The sequence below is a fragment of the Triticum dicoccoides genome, chromosome 5B (assembly GCF_002162155.2).
Source record: "Triticum dicoccoides isolate Atlit2015 ecotype Zavitan chromosome 5B, WEW_v2.0, whole genome shotgun sequence".
Lineage (NCBI taxonomy): Eukaryota > Viridiplantae > Streptophyta > Magnoliopsida > Poales > Poaceae > Triticum > Triticum dicoccoides.
The window spans coordinates 143,357,333-143,369,394 of NC_041389.1; the positions used below are offsets into that span (position 1 = coordinate 143,357,333).

At 46.9% G+C, this 12,062-nt stretch overlaps 1 protein-coding gene across 1 annotated transcript; it reads right to left on the minus strand.

Moving 5' to 3' along the window:
* Positions 1–3,269: 3,269 nt before the first annotated feature.
* Positions 3,270–7,816, minus strand: LOC119307885 (conserved oligomeric Golgi complex subunit 8-like). The gene is made up of 12 exons (XM_037583981.1): positions 7,606–7,816; positions 7,338–7,490; positions 6,308–6,456; positions 6,043–6,120; positions 5,876–5,969; positions 5,567–5,641; positions 5,042–5,338; positions 4,879–4,946; positions 4,747–4,801; positions 4,404–4,542; positions 4,105–4,289; positions 3,270–3,922 (listed from the first exon to the last, which is right to left on the minus strand). The coding sequence occupies exons 1-12, from the start codon at positions 7,756–7,758 to the stop codon at positions 3,539–3,541; spliced, it is 1,830 nt and encodes a 609-aa protein (XP_037439878.1). The 5' UTR covers positions 7,759–7,816; the 3' UTR covers positions 3,270–3,538.
* Between the last annotated feature and the right edge of the window lie 4,246 nt (positions 7,817–12,062).

Sequence of the window (12,062 nt, forward strand, 5' to 3'; positions counted from 1 at the left end):
TGCATCACCATCTCATAAATTGTGGGAGATGGATTTCATGATTTTCTATGAAATGGATAGAATCATCTAACTAGGAATATATTCACAAACTTTAGAATGACAGAAGTTCAAATTAAAACTCCATGAACAGAAAGCACATTTAAACTCGATAAACTTGCAACCGAAGGCTTGCCGTAGGGATGGGGATGCTGACCTCACACACTTTTTAAAATGGACGATTTTTAATGCATATCTTTTAACACAGTACAATCACATATGCTCTCATACACGCACATATACTTACCCCGCACGCATGCACACCCTATTCCTATGAGTACTTCTGAGACACTGAGCTGACACAACATCGTAAAATTGACAAAATCATCACAGGAGCCTCTTAGTCGATGGGTACATCTCAAGTATGGAAGCTAAACACCGGTCTGTTGGTTCCACCAAAAAAAAAACCTAACCATCTAAACTATGCTCAGCTCAACCCTTAGGGCATCTCCAGCCGCGCCCCAGGAAGGCCTTCCCAGGCGTTTGTTTCGCGCCGGCGCCGAAAAAACGGCCCAGTCGCGCCCCCAGGAGCCTGATTTTCGCCGGCTTGGACCGAAAACAGCGCCGGCGGACCCAACCCGAACCCGGCGCGCTGGGGGGCGCCCGGGGACGCCGGGCGAACTGTTTTGGCGTGAAAAAGCCGCGGGGCCGCCGCGTCAGCGACACGGCTCTCTTCTCGGCCCTCCGTCGTCCTCATCACCTCGTTTCCCGCGGCGAATCAATGCCAAAGCTGCCGCGCGCTGCCGCGCCGGTCAGCCTGCGCCATTGATGCCTCACGGGCGGGGCAGTGAAGACCGAACGACGCGTGTCCCTCGCCCTCCCTCGCCCGCCACGCGTACACACGGTGGCACGCGCACGGGCGGCGCCTCGGCCTATATATGACGCGCCCCGGCGCACTCGGCGACTCACACTCTCCCGCCGTCGTCGTTCCTCCCTCTCCTCTCCTCTCTTTCGTCGTCTCCAGTTCACACCCATGGCTGAGCGCTTCCCAGGCGACGGCGCGGCGGCGAACGGCTTCGGCCGCCGCCATCTTCATGAAGACGAGGCTCGCCTCCTTTACGAGGCCGAGTACCCGGTCCCGCCGGACATGCGGGTGCCCGGGGCGTGGAGGATCAGCGCGGGCGGCGTGCCGGTGCCCCCGGTACCCACGGGCGCGGCGCGGCGTGCGGAGATCGCACGCATCCGCGGGAACCTGCCGCGTGCGGCGAGGGAGGGGCCACGGTACGTCCCCGACAGCCCGCTCTGGGACCCTTACTTCCGCCGCCGTCACGCCCAGCAGCTCGAGGCCACCAACGGCGTCGTGCCCTCCGGCAGGCTCAACGCCGCCAGCCGGCGTCGGTGGTGGGGCGTGCCCGGGCGCACGTTGGAGGCCGTCCTCGAGTACATCGAGGGCGGCAACACGCCGCGCCTCGAGTACCCCGCTCCCCCTTCCTTCTCACGCCGCCGGGGAAGCTCCTGGACCCCGAGGCGCATGGAGACCAGGGGGTCCTCCTCCTCGTCCGGCGGCTCGCCCTGCCTCCGCCCCGTCAAGCCGGAGCCCCAGGGCACGTCGGTCAGCGCGTGCACCCGCAGCTCCGGCGTCCGCATCGGCGCCAACGCCTCTCCACCCACCGGCCGCTTCGTCCTCGTCGAGCCCAAGCCGGAGCCCGGCCTCCCCGCGGAGTACGAGGAGATAGCCCGGCGCGGCTTCTCCGACGAGGACGCCATGCGGTGGGCGCGGGACGACTACCTCCGCGAGGAGACGGTCCGGCAGCGCCAGGCCCTGGAGGAGATCGCCGCCCGCAAGCGTGGGCGTGAGGACGAGCACGGCGTCGTGGTCCTCGACAGCGACGACGACGACGACGACGCCCCCGGACCATCCAACCCACCGCGCCAACCGGGGGAGGGATGCAGCAGGGACGGCGGAGGCGTAGGCGGGGCCGGCGACGACGACGACGACGATGACGACGACGGCGGTGACTACACGCGGTTCTACAGCCTCCTTGGCATGTAGAACCGCGTGGGGCGGGCGGCGAGGGAGACGGCAGGGGTAGCCCACGGTAGTTTTTTTCTTTTTTGTAAAATATGTTTAAGTTTGAACGAACTCGCCGATTTTTACGTTAAATTTAAGTCGTTTTTGCGCCGTATTTGACTTTTTTGACTAACCATGGGCGCCGCGACTGGGGGCATCACGATGCCCCTAGTGCGCGGTTTAGCGCCGGTGCGCTCCCAGGGGCGATTTTTTGCCCCTCCTGAGGGGCCAACGGCTGGAGATGCCCTTAACGATGCAAAATCCGCACGAAATTCCTGGACAAAAAGCAGGAGGGTCGAACAGTGGAATTCAGGTGGTGGAAAGCATTGTTATGTTAGGCAAGTCCTGTAGTCGCCTACTGCACCTTTTTTAATGATTTGTTTGATGCCAACTTGTCAAGGAAGATAAAGAGATGAGGTGCACATGGCATGGGCCGCACGCACGCCAGCAGAGGAAGATGGCGAGAGATGCGTCTTTCTAGCACGCCCCTTCCTATTCTTCCGCCACCGGCTGCTCTACTTTATTCATTCAATTCAAAGTTTCAAACCGACAGACTTCCATTCGCTTGCACTCTTCTCTTGCACTACCATCTCATTCTTTTTGTTTGTTTGTTTGTGTGTATGCATCTGGTTGTTGAATTATACTACTCCTATTTGTATTAAATTCATTCCTTCAGATGCGGAACTCCGTTGTTCCAAACAGGTCGCTAGGAAAGTAGGCTAAGGGTAGATGTTCCTCTTCGACGAAAGAGGAGTCGCTTGCTCAGAGTTTTGGGAGGGTGATGACACCTGTTAAGTGATGACGACGACGCAATGGTGTATATTGACGAAGCTCTTTTTGTTGAGGTGTGTGGGGGGTTCTCGTGTGCCACTCAACAGCTTGTGACAGTTTTAGTCCAGTTTCCCGTTAATTAGCCAGACAACTCTTTTCTGCTTAATGAATGGATGCCTCCATTCAAAAGAAAAAGTAGGCCAGTTTTCCATTGATTAACCAGGCAACTCTTTTGAATGGATGCCTCGAGAACTGAGTGTAGCACAGTTGGCAAGGCGCGGGAGTTCGTAGCCAGCCCACCAGGGTCAAGTCTCTGCTCGAGCGTTTGATGCTCACGGAGTTTTCTTCTATAAAAAAATGCCAACAGTTTTTTTTTATGAATGGATGCCTCCATTAAGAAAAAAAAAGATAGGCTAAGGGTGGCTTCCAGTCCGACCTTCATTACCAGATGTGCCGTCAACAACAACATAGAGCACTCGCTTCATATTATCAACTTATTGTCAGTCCGAAACAATTTCCGGTCTATAACATCTACGTATGGGCTAGACATGAACAGCTAAATTTCCAATTGTGTATTGTACAGATTAACATCCAACGCTCTCTTGTGTACACTGTAAGACCACGACCAAAAATAATGAACCAAACTGTCGATGAACATAGCCTTGCAGCAATGGCTCAACATAACAAGAACTTCGACAGATTCCATCAACACGGTTCAGGCTATGCGTTTGCGGGTGCTTCGGTCTGCGTGTCGGCACCAGCTGGTGCAGCAGTGGTTCCCGCGTCGCTGGTCACCTCTGGCTCGGGGCCATTGGTTACAAGTCCGTTCTCAGAGGCCGCAGTCCCAGCACTCTCGATCGACTGCCTTCTTTCAATGCCTCCTGACTGCCTTCTCTCGATGCCTCCTGACTGCTTTCTTTCGATGCCTCCAGACTGCCTTCTTTCGATACCTCCTGACGGTTTTCGATCAATGCTGCTGATCCCCGAACCGGATCTTATAGGTAGTTGGCTGACAGCATCCAATAAGCTGGGGCACTCTGTGATCAGCGCTCCTCCGTTGGGGTAGCATCGTCCAAAACATGCAGCACAATAAGGATATGCGACCTGAGATGAGATAGCGAATTTACATATGAGACTTCTCTGAGCCAAAAGAGAAATATCACAGAACTGGAATTTAGATCTGGTGGGTGTTGGGCCTTCAGCATATCCTTTTTCTTTACTTCTCCAGAGGTACACTTTCCCCCCCCCCCTGCTTCCATATGTGGTGCTTATGAAGCTTAAGTTACCTCAATAAATGCTTGGCAAAGTGAGAGGAAAAGGGAAGACTCATTTCCACGCAGCATCCGCATGGCATTGTATCTCACTAGAGAGTCAGAAACTGCTTGTAATCCTTTCACCACCTCCTGAGCAAGGACATGCTTCAAGCTCAATGGAGCACATGGTTTTAGCTCATTCATTGCTGCCGAAACACCTGCATCCAAGAGTTCGAAATAGACATGTCAACTTGTATACTCACTAACACCATTAGAGCCAACACGTGAAGAATAGAAGTCAATTTCTGATAAATGTTACCAGTAAAACATACCATTAACAAACACTGCGAGAGGTGGATGCTCCATCAAAACAGAAGGCGGTGTCACATCATCAGAAGTATCATCCACAGCTCCATTTGTGACAAAGCCAATAGATGGCATCGGCACCCAACGATGTGAATCCAAGACAACCTAGCACGATTAGAAAATTTTATAGTGGTGTTAATTTATGGTGCTACATTAATAATTGTAGGAGAAAGAGTGTAGAGAATTACAGAGTATAATTTGAAAGAGCGAAGAAAGTATCAACAACCTTATAATACGAATTCATCTTAGTATGTTTATCTAGAGAAGAACAGAATAGCATGTCCAAACACGTAGTACATAAATGCTTACCTGAAAATTCTCAACCGCTGTACTCATATTCTTCGAGAATAAATTTAAAACCGCACTGCAAAGAGATAATGTCAGGAAATACAACCCCTTTCCAGCATAGACAATAAATTTTAATAATCAAATACCAATTACTTTTCAAAAATTGGTGGAAGCAGGCAACGGAAATCCAGTCCAACCAGGCCAAGACCCATCGCACAATACTGCAAGATGATCAAGTGATAAAACATTACAACAGATTCAAGCCTTGGGTGCAACTGTTACTCAGCTAGAAATTTAAACGAAAGCAAATGCTTACCATGCAGTTTTCAAGCATGTTTGACAGGGACCCACCTTCCGTTATATTTGGCAACATAACTTGAAGAGTGGTGAGGTGATTACTAACTTGGTGCATTGCCCAGCTGAAAAGCAGCCCACCGTCACTGTTCTCTTCACTTCCGGATTTATCATTATTGAATATCGCTCGGTATTGATTGACAACATCAAATAGATGTGTCCTGTGGCAAGACACCATGCCTTTCAGATAATCATATACATTCCTTTGGTCCAGATCATCAAGAATCCCAGAAAGCCAAGCTTCCCTGCATCTCAGGAACTAGAACTTATATCAGAGTTAGGAGGCGAAGACAAACAAATTGTATTCTAACCGCTGTTATGACCTATAAAAAGAAGCAGTGTATGTAACTAAAATGTCTGCATTATTAATAGAAAATGAGATTCTACCATACAACTACGCATACTTGGTAACTTGAGACATGATAACCAGAAACAAATACTCATAAACAGAATGGTACTATCAAATAACTTGGAAGATTCAGAATACCTGTAGGCGTAATTCTGATTCACTGAACACTCCAATCCGGCGCAAATGTGCGACAATACGGAGGCATTCGGGTAACTGTAGGCGATAAAATGGACCAGGCTTAGATACAAGTGTGTAGAAGAGATTAGACAGATCAAGCAATCGTGGGCCAGCAATGATACTATTGAATACAAGGAAATACATTTACCACTAGATGAAAATATAATATACTTATAGCACTCAACTGCACAGTGGACAGCACAGAACAATCTGGGCCAAAGTAAAATATGAAAATGGTGCTTGACATAAATAGTCAACCAGCATCATCACCTGAATATTTGATCGAAGCTTTTGGAGAAGCTGAGAAATTAGTGATTGTATCGTCTTCTTGACTTCAGCAGCTAATCCTTGGATGACAGGTAAACTTCAATTGAAATAGCAAACAGTTAATGATTTTAATGACGGACCACAACAAAGTATTATGTTACTCGACTTACTCAGGGTGCAACTTCGAAATTTTACTCACAAAAGCTTCTAGATCGAGTGCCTCATCATAGTTCCCATTCCGTATGCATCTGTAGGCAGCAGCTTGTTGTTAGGGATTCATCATCGATACAACATTTGAAGCTATGCAGTACAGGACAAGAATATGTGTCTATAATCCATACAAATTAAACAAAAACCAATGGCATATCAACAACATCAGTCAACTCAAATATGAAGCAAATATCGAAAGAAACACTAACAATGCATGTCACATACGTGTCCATAAGTTGCGGGATTTCAAGCAGGTCAAGCAAGGTACTGTGGTTGGCTAGTAATGTCTGATTGAGCTTCCTCTCTTCCAAAATTTGATGTGCTGACTCAACAAACTCGGTGCAACCAGATGTTAAATTGGGTATCTCCTCTACCTACAATGAGTAAAAAAGATATTGTCAAGCATTTCATATTTTCATTTCCTACTTCCAAAATGGCCTGAATCATACATAAGTCGTTCTTGGATGAAGTAAAAGATGCATAAGGACATGTGGTCAATTTTAACTCCCATCGTTGGTAGTAGGAAATGAACAGCACTTGCATAATTTCCATTTTGCAGTATTTAGTGTCAGACACTGATTCAACGGATAGTGGTGGTGGTTTTTCAGAGCAAGGTGATGCATAACATCAACAAATATGTGCGTGGACTAAATCATTTTCCCCTCAATTGCATATAACTATGGTCATGTTAATACAGTTAAAATCAATCACGTGAGAAGCATATAAATAGCAAACAGTTTAGAGAAGAGTACTAGAATGTATGGTTCATAAGAGGCAGTCGAATTTCTCGACCACACAAGAAAGCCAGACAACATTTGAGGGCAAACAAATAGTTGAAGGTAATTGTTTGATGTTTAAAATTGGAGTCACTTGTAAGCAAGCAGGCAAGATAAATTCCCACGCAGTTATAAATAGGCAATAAACTGATGGAAACAAGAAGAAAAATGTGATTCTCACAGCAACTCACAAGTGACCGCACAATCACATTCGCAGGTGAACACACAGCAAAAACTACACCTCATATTTCCTGTTGCAATATCAAAATGGGATCTATTAGCTACATGCCTTGGATCATCCTCCTCAAATTGCAGCATCCATCGGATCACTCAACCTAACTTTGTTCGATTTTCGCAGAACAGAGTTAGTTAAGATGAGATCTACTTACTGATCCATATAAAAGCAACAGATGTTTTTCACGCTAAGGGGCATACAAAAATGGTACATGCTGCCACGAACTGAGATCAGCTGACATTACCAGTGCCTCGAGGTGCTTGTCGAACCCCTCGAGCTGTGCCCGCACGAAGGAGAGCGCCTCGGAGGCGGCTATAAAGGCGGCGTAGTTCTCCACCGCCACTTCCTGCATCTGCCGCCGCACCCGCTCTCCGTCCACCCGCAGCAGCTCCGGCTCCTGCGCGCCACGGACATTACCACCAATACATCACGAGATCACTATCGCCACCGATTATAGTAACGACTACGGAATTTACGGGGCGCCGCAAGCGGGAGTGATCTCGGGGGCGTACCTTGTGGAGGCGCTCGATGGAGAAGGAAAGGAGCTCGGAGACGTAGGGCTGGTAGGCAGCTCCGGAGAGCGGAAGCACTGAAGCGCCTTCCATGTCGGCGCCGGCGGCGGGAAGTTCCGACGAGTGGCGGTGGCCCGCGTCGAGGAGGTCCATGGCGAGCGAGATCTGGAGGGAGATGGAGAGGGAGAGAGTGGAGAAGGGAGGTTGGGGATTCAGCGGTTGAGACCCTCGGGGTTTTGTTCAGTTGTTCAGTTTAGTCCTTCAAAACTTTAGAATTTTAAAATAGTGGCATAGTAGGAAAAAGTGTTTTTAAATGTTTTCCTAAACTGTATAATCTCAAATGTTCAGTACCAAGTTTAGGTCGCGAAACTTGATGGACTGATTCCATCACAAGGAAGCTAACCATCTGAGCTATGCTTAGTAGTTATTTTTAAATGTTGAGTTTACCCATTTCATTTAAAGAATTAAATAACGAACAGTAAAATTTAATGTTTTATCTAAATGACTCGCAGTCGTTCGACTGCAGGTGCATGGACGTGATTTCATCAGCAATTCACTTGCAAAAAAAAAAAATTCAACAACATTTGAGACATGGGGTGGACATTATATTCCTCATGCACCCGCACCCTTTCGCCCATATGATAATTGGGCAAAGTGATATTGGGTCCACTTTACAGCGCCATTATCCATTCAGTAATTGTCATCCTTGGCAGGAATGCACCCCTCTCATTTCTTCAGTGTTACATGATACGTCTCAAATGTATCTATTTTTCCAAACACTTTTGCTCTTGTTTTGGAGTCTAATTTGCATGATTTGAATGGAACTAATTCGAATCAACGATGTTTTCAGCAGAACTATCATGATGTTATTTTTGTGCAGAAATAAAAGCTCTCGGTATGTGCTATCAAACATCACTTCATAATTGGGTGATCATAAAGATGCTCTACAGGTATCTCTGAAGGTGTCTGTTGGGTTGCATGGATCGAGACTGTGATTTGTCGCTCCGTGTGATAGAGAGACATCTCTGGGCCCTCTCAGTAATACAACATCGTAAGAAGCTTCATGTGACTAATGAGTTTAGTCACGGGCTCTTGTATTACGGAACGCGTAAAGAGACTTGCCAGTAACGAGATTGAACTAGGTATGGAGATACCGACGATCGAATCTCGGGCAAGTAACATATCGCCGGACAAAGGGAATTACATACGGGGTTGACTAAATCCTTGACATCGTGGTTCAACCGATAAAGATCTTCGTTGAATATGTAGGAATCAATATGGACATCCAGGTCCTGCTATTGGTTATTGACCGGAGAGGAGTATCAGTCATATCTGCATGTTCCAAACCCTTAGGGTCGCACGCTTAACGTTCGGTAGTGCTAGGGTAGTATTGAGATATTAATAATGAAAAGTGTGAAGGTTGTTCGGAGTCTTGGATGGGATCCAAGACATCACGAGGAGCTCCGGAATGGTCCGGAGGTAAAGATTTATATATGGAAAGTTGTTGTCGGGGTTCCGGAGAATGTTCGGGTTTTTTTGGTATTATACCGAGAAGGTTCTAGAAGGTTCCAGAGTGGGTCCCACCTGCATGGGGGACCCACATGAACGTGGGTAGTGGGAAAAGTCCCCACACCCCTGGTCTAGGCGCACCAAGATCCTCCCTTAAAAGAAATAGTATCATATCCCGAAGAGATAAGATTAGGATCCCTAAAAAGAGGGGACAACGGTCGGTAGGGAAGGAAAGAAGGGATTTCCTTCCTCCCCTTTGGCCAACGACCCTAGGGCCTTGGTGGGCAAGCAACCAGCCCCCTCCACGCCTATATAAAGGTGGGGAGGCATTTGGGGCAGCCACTCTTCGATCCTTGCTCGTTACCTCTCCCAACTCCCCCACGTTTCACGGGTACACGCTTGGCGAAGCCCTATCGAAATTCCGCTGCCACCACCACCCCCACACCATCGTGTTGGTTCCGATCTCATCTACCTCCTCTCCCTCACTTGCTGGATCAAGAAGAAGAGGATGCCATCAAGCTGAAAGTGTGCTAATCTTGGAGGTGTCGTCCATTCGGCACTAGATCGGACTAGATCGCGATTGGATCGTGAAGAGTACGACTACATCAACCGCGTTACGAAGCTAACGCTTTTCGGTCTACAAGGGTATGTAGACACACTCCCCTCTTGTTGCTATACATCTCCTAGATTAGATCTTGGGTGTTCGTAGATTTTTTTTTTATTTTCATGTTTTGTTCCCCATCAATGACATCATGAGCTAGGTCTATACGTAGATGTATATGCACGAGTAGAACACAAAGATATTGTGGGCGTTGATGTTCAAATTGCTTACTTCCCTTGTCTTATTTGGATTCGGCGGTATTGTGGGATGAAGCGGCTCGGACCAACCTTACTTGTCCATGCACAAGAGACCGGTTCCACTGACTGGCATGCAACTTGTATTGCATAAAAGTGGCTTTGCGGGTGTCTGTCTCTCCTACTTTAGTTGAATCTGATTTGACAAAGGCGGTCCTTATAGAAGATTAAAAGGCAACTTGTATATCACTGTTATGGTTTTGCATAGATAAGAACAGTTCTTATAGTTTGCCCTAGCAGCCGCGTAAAAATTGCAACAACAAAGTAGAGGACGTCTAACTTTTTTTTGCAGGGCATGTTGTGATGTGGTATGGCCAAAATGTGATGTGATATATGTTGATGTATGAGATGATCATGTTTTGTAATAGGTTCACGACTTGCATATCGATGAGTACGGCAACCTGCGCAGGAGCCATAGGATTGTCCTTAATTTAGTGTATGACATGCGTGTCAATCAATAAACGCCATGTAATTGCTTTACTTTATCGCTATACGTTAGTAATAGGTGTAGAAGCAATAGTTGGCAAGACAACTAAGTGACAACACCATGATGGAGATCATGGTGTCATACCGGTGCTTTGGAGATGAAGATCAAAAACACAAGATGATAATGGCCATATCATGTCACATATTTTGATTGCATGTGATGTTTACCCTTTTATGCATCTTATTTTGCTTAGGACGACGGTAGCATTATAAGATGATCCCTTCATTTAATTTCAAGATAAAATGTGTTCTCCCTTAGTATGCACCGTTGCGAAAGTTTGTCGTTCCAAAGCACCTCTTGATGATCGGTGTGATAGACTCTACGTTCACATACAATGGGTGTAAGCCAGTTTTGAACATGCGAAATACTTGAGTTAAACTTGATGAGCCTAGCATATGGCCTTGGGACATGTAGGAACAAAAGGTTGAACATGAGTCATATAGTAGATATGATCAACATGGAGATGTTCACCATTGATGACGACCCCATGTCACGTGATGATCGGACATGGGTAGTTGATTTGGATCATGTAACACTTACACAACTTGAGGGATGTTGATTTAAGTGGGAGTTCACTAGTAATTTGATTAGTTGGACCCATTATGATGAACATAGTCTAAGTTGTCTTTGCAAAATTACGTTGTAGATCAATGGCTCATGTTGTAGCTCCCCTAAATTTTAATGTGTTCCCAGAGAAAGCTAAGTTGAAACATGATGGAAGCAACTATGCGGACCGGGTCCGTAATTTGAGGATTATCCTCACTACTGAATAGAAATTGTATGTCCTTCATGCACCGCTTGGTGACGCACCCCCTCAAGATTCGCCTGTAGATGTTATGAACGTCTGGTAGGCACATTTTGATGACTACTCGATAGTTTAGTGCGCCATGCTTTACGGCTTAGAACCGGGGCTCCAAGAACGTTTTGAGCACCACAAAGCATATGAGATGTTCGAGGAGCTGAAATTGGTATTTCAGGCTCATACCCGGGTTGAGAGGTATGACACCTCCGACAAGTTCTTTAGCTACAAGATGGAGGAGAACAGCTCCACTAGTGAGCATGTACTCACAATGTCTGGGTACTACAACCGTTTGAATCAGTTGGGAGTTAATCTTCCGAATGAAGTAGCGATTAACAAAGTTCTTCAGTCACTGCCACCAAGCTATAAAGGCTTTGTGATGAACTATGACATGCAAGGGATGGGAAAGACAATCCCCGAGCTATTCGCCACTACTAGGGAAAACCCTAGTAGTAGCGTGCGACCTCTTGAGCTTGCGTTGGTTTTCCCTTGAAGAGGAAAGGGTGATGCAGCAAAGTAGCGTAAGTATTTCCCTCAGTTTTGAGAACCAAGGTATCAATCCAGTAGGAGACGATGCACAAGTCACCGAATACCTGCACAAACAATCAAGGACTTGCAACCAACGTGATAAAGGGGTTGGCAATCCTTCACGGTCACTCGCAAAAGTGAGATATGATAGAGATAGATAAACGGTAAAGTAAATATTTTTGGTATTTTTGGTTATGGATTAGAAAGTAAAGATTGCAAAATAGTAGATCGGAAACTAGCAAGATGTAAACGAGATTCAATAAAGTGGAAAAGAGACCC

Coding starts and splice junctions, on each gene's coding strand:
- LOC119307885 (XM_037583981.1), bottom strand. CDS start 7,758: ATGGACCTCCTCGACGCGGGCCACCGCCACTCGTCGGAACTTCCCGCC. Junction 5,339..5,566: donor AATCAGAATTACGCCTACAG/GTATTCTGAATC, acceptor TATAAGTTCTAG/TTCCTGAGATGCAGGGAAGC. Junction 4,543..4,746: donor CAGCGGTTGAGAATTTTCAG/GTAAGCATTTAT, acceptor TAATCGTGCTAG/GTTGTCTTGGATTCACATCG.